At 40.9% G+C, this 17,473-nt stretch overlaps 1 protein-coding gene across 4 annotated transcripts in view; it reads right to left on the bottom strand.

Annotated features, from left to right (window-relative positions):
• The window catches only part of ELMO1 (engulfment and cell motility 1), a 583,566-nt gene that overhangs the window by 278,847 nt on the left and 287,246 nt on the right, over positions 1–17,473 (bottom strand). For all 4 annotated transcript variants that reach the window (XM_055590394.1, XM_055590392.1, XM_055590395.1 and 1 more), the window contains one exon: positions 9,750–9,854. In XM_055590394.1, the coding sequence (XP_055446369.1) occupies positions 9,750–9,854 (105 nt within the window). The remainder of the gene's footprint in view (positions 1–9,749; positions 9,855–17,473) is intronic.

Below are 17,473 nucleotides of genomic sequence, written 5' to 3'. Positions count from 1 at the left end.
ACTTAAAGAGCTAAAGAGGCCTATAACACTTTCCACTTAGATACACAGAAGAGAGGGGATTCCCAGAAACTTTTCACCTCTTAAAGGGACAGGCAAAAGTGAATAGCAGCTCTTGGAACTTTAGAGAGTAGCACAGCAACTACAGCAGAAAGAGGAGAGGCCACACCATGCCCCCAGCACAGCAGCTACTAAGCCCTCCACAATGAAGGTAGAAAGTGCATAATTAAAAGGGGAACTTAGCTGATGACAGCAGAAAGGAGACAACCTGTCACAGAGCAGGTACTCAATAAAAATGTATTTGTTTAACTAGAATAATGAGACAAACAATGGACCATGTGGGCTGAGAAAGAACGGATGTGGAGAAAGAATGAGAAAGTACGGCTGGGTCTAAGGATGGACCCAGGACAGCCCCTGTTGACTAAGGGTTTAGCTGATACCCTCATGAGCACAGCGTCATCCACACATGAGGCTGCCTGCAGTTTCTAACCTTGCAGTTCACTGGGCCTAGTTTGTACTGTGTCAACTGCATTGAGTTCCTTCTATTGGTTGGTTACATTTTTTTTTTTAATCAAGCAATCCATCCACATGTTTTAAAATCCCACTATGTTTTACAGTTTAAAAACAACAACAACAAAAACACTTTAGATACAGCTAAGTAAAAAGTTCTAAACCTAATACCCAGCTTGGGCTGATGCAGAGGAAAACGAAATATGTAACTACCAGGTTTAGACCTGCTTCAGATTCCAGGTACTGAAGTAGGTACCAAAAGAACTCAGGCGGTGAGAACTCAGGGCACGTGCACTGCTATATCTAGCAAATGTTCATGGATGTGGAACCAGCCTTCACTCCTAAGATGATGGGTTGTCTGAGATAAAACCAAGCTCATGCTGAACAATGATCTTATCCTGAGGCCTGAAGTATTCCATTCAAATCATTGGCTTTGGAAGTCAGAAATTCTGCTTTCCAGTGCAATTAGTAAATCTAATCACATATATTCACACTCTCAAGGGGTCTTGATTGTTTGGCAAGAACAGCTTGGTTATTCACAATCAATGAAATTAATGCCTCAATTTTTAAAACATGAAAAAAATGTACACAAAAACAAGCCTTCAGGCTGCAGACCTTGGTCAAAGAAAGAGTGAAAATAAAATGTAAAGAATAAAGTATTTAAATGAATAATTAGACAAAGATTAAAGTCCCAGCAAGGCTTTGCCTTGAGGTCCTTGTTAGCCTATGGATTCTGTGCCCCAGATCACCTAGAAGGAAAATATCACTCTAATAAAAAAGGTTCCTTTACATGAAAACTCTGTGTTTAACCGGCAACATATAATTTCATTAAAAAAAAAATTAGGAGCAATTGCTGCTGTAAAGCCGTTTCAGGGACAAGGGGAGGGAGGGATCTGTCAGCACTAGGGGAAGAAAAAAAAATGATGTGCCACCAAGCTTTATTCCAATCATTTACTTCATAGTTAAGTTTAATTACACATTACACACCGTCTTGTAATTATGCCACTTGGGAAACTGCCAATTTTCCCCTTGAAATGTTAAAAGTTCCTTAATGTATTTTAAAGGCTCACCATTGCCTCCATCAGCACCCCGTTAGTGCATGAGGGATACTCGGTTTCTGTGCCCCTTTATGTGCAGGCTGTGGGCAGCGAGAATTCCATTGCGCGGTCTGACACACAGCACCGAGGGCTGACTGTGCGGAAAGCCCCCAGACACTGGACTCATGTATTTATAATAACATCTGATGCCTTTTTTTCTTTAATATTTACAACCAGAGAATTTGAGAAGCATGCCTAATCTTTTCCTCTGCTCTTGGGAGGTTGAAATTAAAGTCCTTTATTCTCAGCAAGAGAACAAATACAGGATGAAGCACCTGCTCTCCAGGGGCTGACAAGGCTGGAAAGACAACATTCAGCGCAGAAATACGAAGCCCCCAGGAGACAGGACAGTAACCAAGTATAACTTTATGCACCAGGAAAAGAAAAAGTCAAGTAAGAGACGCTGAGCACCCACTGCGTGATGACAATGCACCCAGAACTTCACAAAGGGCCAATATCATGGCCACTAAGTCGGGTCCCTCAGGTAGCAGGCAGACAACTAGAATTCATAAAGCAGCCAGACAGAATGTAATAGGGAGTCCTGGAGCTCGCAATTCTTTTCGAGAGAGAGAGTGCAGGCCCTGCCACAGGCAATTTAAATTCTCTTTTCATTAAAAATACTGTCTCAAGTGAGCAAAATACATCCTTAGAACTTACTTGATTAGCAGTTGCAACCTCTCTATGAATCTATGAACCCCTAAAAGGCACAGGGTATGGACACGAAGTATGGAAGCAAACTCTTCAGTGTTAAACTCAGCTCTAGCACAAGCACTTCCTTAGCTGTGTGTAATCCCGCCTGTGTATCAGTTTCCCCATCCACAAAATGGAAATAATGACAGCATCAACCTGAGTGAGTTAATGTTGAATGTGAATATTGAAAGAGATTTCTCTTCCTTTGCCTGTGTACAATTGCTTCAGTTGTGTCTGACTCTTTGCGACCCTACAGAGGAGCCTGCCAGCTCCTCTGTCCATGGGATTCTCCAGGCAAGAATACTGGAGTGAGTTGCCATCCTCTCCCCCAGGGAGTCTTCTCGAACTTGGAATTGAACCGGTGTCTCTTATGTCTGCTGCATTGACAGGCCGGTTCTTTACCACTAGCACCACCTGGGAAGCCCCTCTCTTTGGTTTGATGCTTTTTAGTATCTGAGAAAGGAGAAGACAATGGCACCCCACTCCAGTACTCTTGCCTGGAAAATCCCATGGATGGAGGAGCCTGGTGGGCTACGTCCATGGGGTAGCTAAGAGTCGAACACGACTGAGTGACTTCACTTTCACTTTTCACTTTCATGCATTGAAGGAAATGGCAACCCACTCCAGTGTTCTTGCCTGGAGAATCCCAGGGACGGCGGAGCCTGGTAGGCTGCCATCTATGGGGTCACACAGAATCAGACACGACTGAAGCAACTTAGCAGCAGCAGCAGCATCTGAAAAAATGAACCGTTTTTTATTTTCAGTGTGAATATGTCTCCCTCTGAGAAAAATATAAGCAATAACAGAAACATCTCATTTGCATACTTGTGGCTGTTATTGCAACATATTTAAATAGCTTATCTGACTTTTTTAGGCTCTAGGATTAATGAACAACATGCTTCTATCTGGCTGTAATGCCAAGAGGTTTTGAACCTTCTGAAATTCTTCTGCTTGTCACTTGTCCTGTCACTAGTCTGAAACTAATGACCACATCTGCAATCTGGAAAGCTTTGTAGTGATCTCTTCACCAGGCTCAATTACCCCTTTAAATAGCATGATGTGAGTAGCAATCAAATATGTGGTAATATGACAATATATAAGAAAAAGACAACCTCGGTTTTCAAAGGATTTACAGTCTAATAAAGACACTGTGATATTTATATAAAGTCTGTAATAAAATGGAAGAAGTTGACACCTCTCTTCCTTTTAGGAACAACCTTCTGATCATGCTAGATTTAGGAAAATCAGAACTGAATATAAACACTTGTTTGATGGTCCCATCAACTTCCCATGTCTTTTAAGCATTCCTCTGATTCTGTCCCTTTACCCATCATGTCCAGAAGAACAGACCTGTTGTATTCATCACAATCCAAGCCCTGAGAAAGGAGGCTGCAGAATGCAAAGAGCCTAAGATTTGGAAGCCAAAGCCTAAGTTCAAAGTCAGCTGGTCTCCTGGCTGTTTGACCTAGTGGAGCTCTTAGTACTTCTCTAAGTCCCAGTTCCTGAATCTATGTGATAACACATCTGTCTCACAAGCTTTTCTTGAAGACTGAGCTAAATATATGGAGCGCATCTTATGTCACCCAACCTGTACTAGGTACTTATTTTCTCTGAACAATCAGCGGAAGACAAGTATCACCATAAAGAATTACTTCCATCCTGAAATGATGTCTTTAGTTTAGCATTTTTCTCAGGTATTTTTTTCCAGTCCCAGTTCCTCCCCAGACCTGACCATTGTGTGTCGGGAATCCTTAGTTTCTTCCTCCTGCTTTGTGGCTAAATCTTGGCTCCCACAATAGCCAGTCTGAGTCTTGAACCAAAAGAAAACAAGTCATTTGGTCTCAGTGGTTTCCAGTGAATAATTAAATACAGCAAGAATATATGCTCTAAGACCAAAGGTTTTATTTCCAATGGAGTCACTAAGCTTCTTCCTTCCAAGGTACTAAGAATTGCCATTCCAGGGAGTAAAAACAAAAGCAAGATGAAACCACACACTACATGCTCAATTATCTGTCTCTGAGCGACAGCAGAATCGCAGGAGTGAGCCAAGCACCACCTTCCACCTCTCACAGAGTGAGCCTTGGGTGGGGGTGGGGGTGGGGGGCTCTGGGAATGAAGCATTTCCAGGAAAAAAAAGCAATTATGCCCAAAGTAAATAAGACTCAAAGTCTGAAATCATGCTATGTCTTCAGATTTTACTCTGGGCACAGTGGGATGCTCAGATTTGCAATTTCTCCTTGTGTTCTGTGCCCGTCCAAGTGTGGGTTAATTCAATTACGTCTGCTGCTTTCATTAATACATGGTTACCAAGTTTATTCAAACAATACATGAAAAACCAGACTGCCCATCAATAAATTCATGTTGCAAAAATATACTTTTATATGATTGTTAAGAGAACCAAAGACCATGATTCCCAGATGATAAAAATGAACTGATCACTGGCAAGAGACGATCGAAATAAAACTAAAGAAACTACTCAACTAGCAAGCAATCATTAAAATCCACTATGTGCCAGGTGCCAGAGGTAGAGCTGTGTGGGCCAGGGGTGGTTCCCAAAGTGTTCTGAACTGTGGTTAGAAAAATCTTTCTAGCAGCTAGCCTGGAAGGTGGGTTCAAAGAGTGCAGGCTTTAGCAGGGAGGTTATTAAGATAATATTGTAACAATCTACATGAATAGAAAAAAGGGAGCATAGATGAGAGGAAAAGAGAAAGTTTAGAATGGAGAACACATAGAATGTGGTATCTATATAGGTTTGGGCTCACTGCCTATTAGAAACGAAGACCTGGACAGATGTCCCATGTACATATAGGGTCTGGATGTCTCCAAAGGACTATTCCCTCACAGCGTGCAGATCTATTTCATCTATGACACCATTGTCCATCCACTCAAGCCAGTATTTCTCTCTTCCTTGGAGAGAATCAAATTTATCTCAGCTCCAAAATAATTCATTCAAACTGCTTCTCCCCAATGCCACGGCTACTACCCTCAATCAAGTGACCATCATTTCTCTATAATTTCCCCAATTTCATTTTCACCGCTAGTATTGATTTCTCACGTTTCTTTTCTGGCAGGAGAATGATTTTTCTAAAATTGACTCTCATTCTCTTTCCTTAAAATAGTGCAGTAATTCTTCACTGCCTTTGGGTTAAGGCCCAAACAACTTAATACTACATGAAGGGTGCCTAACGAACCAGCCCACAATTATCTCCCAAGCCATGATCATATCTGCCACTCCCTGCCTTAACCATGCTGTGCTATTTGCGGTTCCTTAAACAAAGCACACATCTTTATGCCTCTGTTTGTATGTTTCCCTCTATTTAGAGGACTTTCTCACACCCTTTTCCCCTCACCTTATAACTATACTACCCAACAGGAGTGTTAATGCCACTTCTTCTAGGAAGTCCTCCTTACCTGATATCTGTGTTTGTGATGCTCCTCTGTGTCCCCAGTATCACTCTTACCCAATCAAAATCCACTGAGTGGCTTGAAAAGTGCTGGTATTTATCTCTTCCCCCAGCTCCCCCTACTTGCCATCTGTAGACAGTAAAATCCTCAAGGACAGGACTCATGAGTGACTTGTTGCTTGGGGACTTGCTGTCTCCTCACTCACTGCAGGCTATTTGATAGTTACTCAGTAAATGCATGGAGAAGGAAATGGCAACCCACTCCAGTGTTCTTGCCTGGAGAATCCCAGGGACGGCGGGCCCTGGTGGGCTTCCGTCTATACATGCAGCCTGAGTGCCTGAAAGGAAAGTGGTCCACAGACTGAGCCATGAGGATCATGCGCATTTGATAAGCAGGCAGAAGGAGAGAAACCCATCAGAGAGACTAAAACAGTCAAGGAGAGAACCAAGACAGACACCATAGGCTGCAGGCAAAAAAGGGAGAACCAGCCAATGGAAACAGTGTCCAGTGTCAATGGGAGGGCAAATGAGACAAAGGAGGAGGTGAGGGCTCTTCATGTAGCAGGAGAACAGTTTCTGGAAAGTGATGGGTGCCAAGTGTTGAAAAGTCAAGGGCAGGTGAGTTAGAACATGGCACAAGAAGACAACAGGGAAAAACACACAGTGCTTGAGGGAAAACAGTAGCTGGAGGGTGGTGGAGTGTATCAAGGGCAAAGAAGCAATGTGTGTGTGTGTGTGTACATTAGAATTCTTTTCAAAAGCCTCAGCCATAAATCTGACTGGCAAAGTGAAAAGTGAGACTATATATTCAGGGAGAGAATACATGCTTACTGAATGAAAGATATAAATTATAAGTGAATAACTGCATTTAGATAGGAAATTTACCATAAAAAAAACCAAATTTTATCAAAATGTAAACTTATTAAAAACCCAAGAGCCCACCTTTATATTTCAGAAGAGACCACTCAGCTCATAGACCAAAATCTATAATTAGCTACTGAAATGACAATTTTCATTGTCTCTGTTTTACTGCCAGTGGGACATCTGTTTTCATGTGTGTGTGCGTGTGTGCTGAGTTGTGTCTGACTCTTTGCAACCCCACAGACTGAAGCCCACCAGGCTCTTCTGTCCATGGAATTTTCCAGGCAAGAATACTGGGGTGGGTTGCCATCTCCTACTCCAGAATCTTCCTGATCCAGGGATAAAACCTTCTCCTCCTGCATCTCCTACATTGGCAGGAGGATTTTTTACAACTGTGCTACCTGGGAAGCCTGCTATCATAGTCGCCATAAAACTTCTTTGCAGGGACTTGCCTAGTGGCTCGGTGGGTAAGAATCGGCCTGCCAATGCAGAGAACGTAGACTCGATCCCTAGTCTGGAAGATTCCACATGCCACAGAGCAACTAACCTCGTGCGCCACAGCTATTGAGCCTGTGTTCTGGAACCCACAAGCAGCAACTACTGAAGCCAGGTGCAGCCAGAGCTGATGCTCCACAAGAGAAGCCACCACAGTGAGAAGCCCGCACACTGCAACTACGGAGTCGGCCCAGTCTCCACAACTAGAGAGAGCCCGAGCAAAGCAACAAAGACTCGCTGCAGCCAAAAATAAGTAAATTAATAAATAAAAATTAAAAAAAAAATCCAAAAGCTTCCTTTGAAATGCCTCAGATTTTATATATGATCCTGTAATCCCTTTCATTCAGATAAATAGCTTTAGCTTTCCAAGTAGCAGTTAATGACCCCGAAGTCAGACAGGACACAGAAAAAAACATAAAGGAAGGCACACTTTTTAGAAAACAACAGATATCTCAGTTATCGGAATGTCTACCCAGAAAGTAAAGTGCATGTGGATGAAAAGGGCCACACTTTTCTTTCAAACAGGATTTTCTTTTAAGTTCCTATCAGATATAAAGTTCTATCAGGTTGCTATGGTATTAGTTTAACTTATGATGGTTTAGAGAACACATTGAAGAAAATGGGCTTAAAATATTATATTACTCTTCTTGAGACATATGCGCCTTACGTAATTAACAATACATTGAGCATCAATATTCTAATTTTAGAAACATTCATCCACAAACATGAATCAGTTAATGCTAAATTCAATTTCTAATAGGCTTCTTCTTTTCACATTCAACTCTCTAAGGCTATTCTACATGGTTTCTCAAAAATATTAATTTACTTACTGTGGGAGCAATTACATTCCTAGAAAAAAATCTGTGCAATAAATGTATGCACATATAAAACAAATTAAACTTTTTTGAAAAAACTATTTTCTTATGGAAAATTATATTTCTGACCGAGTACCTGAGAAGTGCATAAAACTTTCAGAGAAATGCATAAAATCCTTCATATAATTAAATTATAAATAATGCTTCAATATAAGTCAAAGTTTGTCAAATTGCATATATAGAAAAACATAAAGTTAAAATATTTGAAAAGACCCTGATGCTGGGAAAGATTGGAGGCAGGAGGAGAAGGGGACAACAGAGGATGAGATGGTTGGATGGCATCACCAACTCAATGGACATGAGTTTGAGTAAACTCTGGGAGTTGGTGATGGACAGGGAGATCTGGCATGCTGCAGTCCATGGGGTTGCAAAGAGTCAGACACAACTGAGCAACTGAACTGAACTGAACTGATAGTGCTTACAGGGAACTCAGATCTGGCATGGCTTTTTTTCAAAGGAGTCACTACTGGTTAAGATAATTTTTCATGGTGCAGACTGTCCCATGTTTTAGAGGGTTGTGGCCAGTAGAACCCCAATGGGCATGGTGACTACCAAAAAAAGAAAAAAAAGCCCACACATTTTCAAATGCTCCCTGGGGGAATAAAGCTCCCTAGTTTGGAGAAGAAACTGTAGCCCATTCAAAAGCAATGGCCCACCTTTACATCACCAGGTAACAATAGTGAAAGGTCTTGAGCCCTGGTCTCCAGAAAGCCAGTGCTAAGAGGGATCCAACAGAGAATGTCTGGAGTAAATGCTCATGTGCTAAGTCACTTCAGGTGTGTTCGACTCTCTGCCACCCTATGGACTATAGTCTGCCGGGCTTCTCTGTTCATGGGATTTTCCAGGCAAGAATACTGAAATGGTTGCCATGCCCTTCTCCAGGGTATCTTCCCAACCCAGGGATCGAACCTACATCTCTTAACGTCTCCTGCATTGGCGGGCAGGTTCTTTTACCACTAGCGCCACCTGGGAAGCCCCATACAGGCTCATATCCTACTCTGATTTCAGCTTTAGCCTTCATGCATTAGGATTTTCATTCACTGACTATTTTCTAAGTTTACATCCAGTCATCACTTTAACCACTCACCAATGCCCTTGCCCATTTATTCATATCCTCCTCCATCTCAATCATAGATCTATATTCCCGCCCCAACTGTTGTCCTCTTTCTAGAGACTGGGGACAGAGGTCAACACAAATCCAGGGTCTCCAGTGGAGCAGCCTTGATGGGCAGACCTTCTCTATCACTGTCTCCATGCTCCAGTTCATTCACACTCTGTCTTTCCTGCTGATGCAGAGCTGGGCACCTTCTACTTTCCTTCACCCCACCCACAAAGGAATCTGCCCTGGTAGCTGGTGTTTCACTAATCTGTTATGAAATGCAAGAAGGTATTTCATCTCCCTCCCCATCTCTCCCACACTTCTCTGTTTATCTTATTGTATCTACAGCATTAGATTGAACAGAGCAGTACTAGACAGAATCCTGAGACTCTTCTCAAGAAGTCAGAAAAGTCTTAAGAGATTTCCATTTCTCTTTATTATTTAAGGATAAGAGATTTTGCCATAATCAAATAACTGAATTATATAAAATATTTTTCCAATATCTAGTATATGCTTAAAATGTCATCATGTGAAAAAAAACTAAAAGTTAAAAATCCCTACTTTGGTGTTCATGTCATTTAATTTTCATTTTTTACTTTACTAAATAACAGAAGCAAAACTCTGGGGCCACTCATCTAAAGGGTAATCCCTCCATATATACAAGTTGGAAATTCAAATTCAGCAGAAAACCTACAACAGTTGAAGGAGGCCACATGCTTACCCGGATGTAGGCATCCTGATGGTGCTTGGCGAAGTACAGCATGTTGTCCAGAGCTAACATCCCAGGAGGGGTCTGGGTAAAGTCCATGGCGGGGTTGACATGATTCTGTGGTTAAAACAAAAGGTTCGATCAGGTTAGTTCTTCAGTAGATTTCATCAACAACCACTAGAGGTCTGGTTTCACTCCACAAGACCACAAAGTACCACAGGGCAAGCTCCAAATAATCAAATAGGACATTTGCTGTCTCCAAGTGAGCCTGTTGGGGTGGCGATGGGGGCTTCTTTCTACAAGTGCGTCAAAATCGGCTTCTAGACACAGGGTTGGGAGACTTAGCTGAAAATCGAAATATGGGATTATTCTTAGACATGTGACACTGCAAGAAAAGAAAATAATGCAAAAACAGTTATTTCTGGTGGTTGTGCTCTACTGGAACCAGTAGTATTTGGGAAGAAAGACCTGGGATAAAGCTCTATGTCTGCCATTTACCTTTCTGCACCTTAACTTCCTCATCCTCATGAGTGAGGGTAAAGTATGGTCACACCAGTCCATGGTGTTTGTGAACTGTCCAGACTTACAGGTCTCTGCAGACACATGACTATAAAATTCAGATGTTCACAGGATCCTAACATCTCCCTACTTCCAGAGAGTGCTCTGGCCTTGTCACCCACACAGTGTCAAGAACCACAAAAAAAAAAACACACAATAGTTATAAATATGCCCAACAAATTGTCCATATGCTCAAGATTACTCAGTAAACACCACCAGAGACTCCTAGTCAGGGCAGTAAACCACTTTCTACAGCCAACTGTCAAAAACAATTACCAACATCTGTCTTGAAAATTCAGATCTAAATGGCTAATGATTTGGGGGGCTTCCCAGGTGGCACCAGTGGTAGAGGACCTGCCCACCAATGCAGGCGATGTCAGTGTTGAGGGTTCCAGCCCTGGGCTGGAAAGATACCCTGGAGGAGGGCATGGCAACCCACTCCAATATTCTTGCCTGGAGAATTCCATGGAGAGAGGAGCCTAGGAGGCTATGGTCCATAGGGTCCCACAAAGTCAGATACGACTAAAGCAACTTAGCCCACATGCAAATGATTTGAGGGAAGTCATTTTTCTGCTAAAGAGATTGAAAAGAAATGCTGAAGAGATATTCAAGAAACTACTCTTTCCTTATAATCTAGGTAATTGGTATGAAAGAATATATTTTATTTTGTTCCTGAATACTTCTTAATAGACAGTCTGACCCTCTGATATGCCAGAGAAATTTTGGTCAACGGTAATTTTTTTTACTTTATGTACAGGAAGAATTTTTTGTTCACTTGCTCAAACAACCCATACTTTTTTACCTCCTTCAAGAATACACAGAAGTTATCTTTTGCATGTTGATTTGACATTGTTTTATGAGATAATAACATGTAAAATTATAGGACAGTGGCTGCCTACTGGCCACAGTTCCGCAATTTCCAGAAACCTCTGTCCATATCTGTAAAGCAATTTGGGCCAATGTACTGACTTTAATATTTTATTTTAGCACTTTAACCTGATTTGTTTGTTAAGATGTTGAAAAATTTTTTAAATACCAAAGTACTACTAGTTAGGATAAGAAAGATATATTTCATAAAATAAATAAAATTGTAACAAAAATGAAAATCATTGAGCACATCAAGTGCAGTGAGATTCAGCCTTAATCTGATACTCACTGGTGTACGAGAGTCAGACCTGTATTCAAAAGTGAGGGGGTGGGTGAAGCAAAATGCTGAAAATAAATGATCAAAGATGTAGTCTAAAAAGTAACTTGAAGTGAAAATCTTGTAATATTTTCAGTTCTTTAGAAGAGAATAGTAGAAGTGCCCTCATTATGTGTACATTTTTATTTTGACTTGAATGTGTTCGATTTTCATGGACACAAGTAACATAAAAATGTTACTATCTGTTGAGTGCTCTTCAGGGCTAGCACTAGTTTGGGTTTCACTAGGGTTCTCTCATCTAATAAATAGGCGGTGGGCACTATCATTTTATTAATTTTTAATAATACAATGCTGTTTTATTTTTGTTTAATTCTGGAGTAGAATACTCCAAAATTCATCTCATATTTTTTTCTTAGGTGTACATTTTATTGAAGTACAGTTGACTTACACCATTATATTAATTTCAACATTTAAAGTTATTAGAAAATATTGGCTATATTCCCTGTGCTATACAATATGTCCTTGCATATTTTATTTTATCCATAGTAGTTTGTATCTTTTAATACCATACTCCAATTCTGCCCCTCGCTGCTTCACTCTCCCCACTAGTAACCACCAGTTTGTTCTCTATATCTGTGAGTCTTTTTCTATCTTGTTCTAGTCAATCATTTGTCTTATTTTTCAGATTACACACATAAGTGATAGCATACAGTATTTGTCTTTCTCCATCTGACTAATGTCATATCCTCCAGGTCCATCCGTGTTGTTAAAAATGGTGAAATTTTATTTTTTTTTATAGCTGAGTAGAAATGCATTATATGTATGTATGTGTGTGTGTGTGTGTATACACACATATATCTACATCTATATCACACCTTCTTTACCCATTTGTTTGTGGCTGGACACTTTGGTTGTTTTCATATCTTGGCTATGCTGCTATGAACACTGGGATACATGTATTTTTTTGAATTAGCGTTTCAGTTTTCTTTGAATATATACCCAGGAATGGAATTGCTGGGTTATATGGTAGTTCTAGTTTTAGTTTTTTGAGGAAGCACCATACTGTTTTTCCGTAGTGGCTGTACGAATTTTATTGATGAGGAAACTACAGCCAGATGAGATAAGAATCTTGCCCAGGAACTTGCTGCAACTTGAACTTGGAAGTGCAGGCAAGGTCTTGCTTGGACAACAAGTTTCCACATGCTTTTGCTCCTACTTTTTTCCTTTATATGTTGAATGCATTTATTTTGGTACTGCTAGCCATTTATACTTTATATAGCCTGAGAAAAGCTTGAGAAAAAAGTAGGCTAATCAATATTAGCTGCTACACAGCATGGTCGAGCCAACAAAGGAGAGTGTGCCAAATAAAAGAGAAAAACATGACATTTACTTCAGACTTATTTCTAGTGTTGGTCTATGAATCTATTCCAAAAATAAGTATATGGAAAGACAATCATCTGAAAAAGAAATTAGTTTCTCTGAATCTAGTTTGAACAACCCTCCAAAGGTATGTGTTAGTGAAGCTGACCAAAAAGAAGGCCCTGTGGGTCAAGGGTCATCAGTCTTGTTTGAACAGTGCTCCCAGGACCCTCTAGAAACCTATTTCAGTCAATTACACACTTCCTTAGGCACACAATGGGGGTATCAAATAGGGCACTGCTGCTTTCAAAGGTCTTACAGTAAAGAAAAAGTATATTTTTATAGCTCTTTTAAAGATTCATGTGGCTATTTAGCAAACAGTCCCAATAAAATAATGCCTGCTATCTGTTAGGTGTTATATAAAGCACCTTGAAGATGTTAACTCTTAATCCTCATAAAATTCCCACAGAGCGGGTCTTATTATTTTCCTCCATTGACGGTAGAAAACTGAAGCACTGAGCATCTGGATAGCTTGCAGAGTTTTAGAGCCGGAAGGCGGCAGAACCAGAATCTGAACTAAGGTCACAGGCTTTAAACCAGGATTTTAGTGTCACGTTGCTGTTCAACCAGACACCTTTGGAAATTTTACAAAGATGTCCAATGCAGGTTCTCAGTCGTTGTAGTTTTCCCCAGTCAACGCTTTGTTCAGGCAAAGTGGGCCTGTGATCCATGCTTTTCAATAAAAGCTCTAATTTCTCCATCCCTTCCAGACATAACAGACCAGAGTCTCTCTCATGTTCAATAAACCAGGTCTTATTGTCTTCAAAAATAGGCTCTTATTAAACCAAAGTCAATTAGAAAATTGCCTTTGATTTTCTATGACTTGCTCTAAATTATGAAGTGTCACTGCATTTTAGATTAAAAAATAACTTGCCTTGTGAGTGAACTATACTCTAGTTTTTTTCTGTCTCTGTATTTTTAACTCATTTTTCCAGCCTCTCTCTCCTTGAAATGATTGTTTCCTCTTTCTCTTTTGGTTTTAACAGCCAGTGAAATTATTTTACAAGCATAGATTCTGATAATGGAAAAAGTATAAGAATTACTTGCCAAGACATTTGAGAGCTCTCTATACTGTGACGAAAATAATCTGAGAACCCAGCAAGGCCAACAGTTCCTCTATTCCTTCCTTATTTATGAGATGCTCTGGATACAGATTTATTTTCTTTTCTTGTTCCATGTTATTTTTTTCCCACCTGTCTTGAAATGGAAGCTGCAAGTGCTTTGATAAATGACTTGAAAATTTCCCTTGTTTTACTGCAAAGCCTGTGTACCTCTGTACATCCTCCTGAAATGCCATTTGTTAGAGCCTGTAGAAGTGCTGCTCCCTGAATCACATCAGACAGCTCTAAGCCCCTGGAGAAAGGGGGAGCAGCCACTTGCGTTTCCAAGGCACCAAGAATTTTCACTTTGGGAAAATGGTACCAACCAACTGAAGATAGCATGATTTATTTTACAGCGAGCACCCTACATACAGTTTGTGTTTAGTGTTCCTAGAGATCTGTTTCTCTTCTATTATCCTCATGCCAGTTTTTTAAGTTGAATTGTTTCAATCACACATCCAAGGTCTAAGACAGAGAATCTTTTAAATATGTTCCAGGCCCAAATCACTGGAGGTCACTGGAGAGTTGTGGACTTCAAATATAAGCTAGGCTGGTCATCTGATTTTGTAGTTAAGAAAACTAAGCATCTGGTGAACAGTGGTGCTCCAACTTAAGCAGAAATCCAAGCCAAATCTCCTGAAGGCTCTGCTGAAGCACCAATTGCTGGCCCTTCTGATTCGGGAGGGCTGGAGTGAGGTCCAAGGGTCTGCATCTCTAACAAGTTCCCAAGTGATGCAGATGCTGCCGGTTGGGGACCACAATTTGAGACCTACTGATGACTGCAATGACTCATCTCAAATAACACAAGTAATATCAAAGTAAGATCTGGAATCCATATCCACTCATCCCCTGAGTCCCACGCAGCTTCTCTAAGTATCCCTGAGTCCCATGATCCCCTGAGTATCATGCTTTAAACTGACTGGTTCCAGGGTGTGACGCATTATAAATATACTTGTTGTTTATCTGCTTTGTGCTTTGGCCTCCTGTTGAGAAAACAGAAATTTCCTTTTTCAGAAAAAGGAATTATAATTTAGAAGCCTCTCACTTCTATTTCTCAAATTTCGGACTAAAATAATATATATTAGTACCTCCACGGGGAAGGTAGGAGCCTGTAATCAGTCAATATTTTTTACTCCTGAATGCTTCCTGGTTGGGGAAGCAGTGCTGGCACGAGCCTGAATGATTTTTAGATGATCTGTGTTTTTCAATTACCAATGCCATGCTAGTCCTTCATTAGTGTGGATAATAAAGAGATGATTACAATAATGCATGCCAGATGGCATATCGCAGAGAAAGCCTTTGAGGATTTAGGAGTTAATATTTGTGCTATACGAGTGCCTACATTTGCTGAACAAATATAGCATTAAAAGCAACCTTTAAAACAAATCACATTGAGTGAATATTCATTCAGTCTAGGAAAAGCCTATTTCTTGAGGCTGGTAAATTAAGGTCATGTTCTCCAAGGGGAAGCAGGTTTTGATGGTTGCAAAAGATCACGTGGGAGTTGTGCCAAACTGTGCATGCCTTCCACTCCTCGCCTCCCAACCCAGGAGAAAGGGTATGTGGGCATTTCAACAGGTTCCTACAACAGCACTCATCCACCTTGGATGCCCCTGAAAATCCCCTTTGGAGCTTTGAAAAATTCTGATGTCCAGGCTCTACCCAAAATCTGCTAAGTGGAAACCAAGCAACTGGATTTCTGAAGCTCCAATGTCCAGCCAAGATTGAGAACACTTTCCCAAATCATTGGGTCTCAAATTTGAGCATGATCAGAATCTAATAGAGTGTCTGTTCAGTTAGATTGCTGGGCACCACCTCCAGAGTTTCTGGTTGAGGCCTGAGAATCTGCATTCATACATGTTTCCAGGGGTTACTGATGGTCTCTGGACCATACTTTGAGAACCTCTGCTCTAAAGCCACAGTAACCCAGTGCAAGAGAGTTCTAGGGACCTATACGCACCAACTGATGGAGTTGGAACCTTGATTCCCTGTATCAAAGTGTTTGGTTTGGCAGGGACTTTTATTGTGATGTCTGCTTTAGGGAGGACATGCACTCTTCAAATTGATACAGGCTCAGCACTCTATCACCTGGCTGCCTCACACAGTACAATGAGGAAGTTCGTAACAGTATCTGACTATTTGACCCCCAACACAGATCACTGTTCCAAAGTCCTAGACATAGCCCTTAGAAATCTTTGCATTCTGTCCTTGGTCTCTTTCCATTAAATTCAATAAAAATGAAGAGTTTGGATGAATACAGAGAAGGCAGCTTATTAAATCTGACCTAAGAGTGGGCAAGATGGTGAATATATTGAAGAGCAGAAAAATAGCTGTGACTAGGTACAGGTGGGCATTGTGCCAGGTACTCCAAAGGGGTGATTTAATTTAATCTTCCCAACTACCCAATGAGGCAAGTTATTAAGGAGGTAAATGTTATTCTTCTCTGCCTACAGATGAGAGTGATTTGTGCAAGATGCTGGTTAGAAGTGGCAAAGTCACAACTTCAACCCTGTAGCTTTTTTTTTTTTTCCTATTTAGGTTCAAAAGGTCTTTGGAGAATAGGAAGATGGGTCCCATTAGCAAGTAGAAGTTTAATCAGAGAAATGTAACATCCCATAAAAAGACTGTTTTAAAAATTCAAGAACAAATCTACTACAGAAAAAAGGAAATCTGGCTCACAAATAATTCATGAGATTCCAGCTCCACATCATTAAAATTTGATTCTTTTAGGTAAAGCACAAAGGATCTACAAGAAAAAAATACTCGGAAAGATGCTAAGGGTTCAGGTCAACAGACTATCCATGCTTCTATGCTGGACCTCCCTCTGAGCTATACATTCTCTTCTCTTTGCCTGGCCTCTGGAACACCCCTACACCTTTGCTTGTCTTTCTAATGTCATTCACCCACCTGTTACTCTGGTTTTCCTGATCTTCAACTTGGCTCCATTTATCTTCCTTCCACAGGTCCACAACTAACCTTTTGGGGAATACCTCCAATTCAGTTGAGCTCGGAGACCATCCACTACTATCCAGTGTCACTAGGAACCCCCTCCCTGGGTCTGTTCTGCAACCTAGGAGAGTTCAAGACCTATTCTATATTAAGAAATATGAGTTAGAGTTGGCAATATAAGTCCAAGATGAATCAATCTCAAGTGGCAGGCAGGAGGCTCTGACAGGCTGGGTTTTATTAACAGGAGCACAACCAGAAGAACAGAGGAGAATTCCACCATCCAGGCCCAGCTGAGGCCATACCTGTACACAACAGAGGGATCTGCGGGGCCCCACTGCGAACCAGCTCCCAACACATAGGAAATTATACAGAGGGGCAGCCAGGAAGAAGCAGAAATATCTGGACAGAAAGGTGTGTCAGAAAAGTTGGGGGAAAAAAAACTTCAGATATTTAGCCCGGGGGGAAAGTATATGTGGTGTGACGGTGGTGGTATGTAGTGGGATGGGAGCTGTGATCACTATTGTCACAATTGATCACTATTGTCCTCAGGCATCTCAAGGATTGAT

Source organism: Bubalus kerabau, chromosome 8 (genome assembly GCF_029407905.1).
Source record: "Bubalus kerabau isolate K-KA32 ecotype Philippines breed swamp buffalo chromosome 8, PCC_UOA_SB_1v2, whole genome shotgun sequence".
NCBI lineage: Eukaryota > Metazoa > Chordata > Mammalia > Artiodactyla > Bovidae > Bubalus > Bubalus kerabau.
This window is presented reverse-complemented; position numbering and strand designations above follow the sequence as displayed.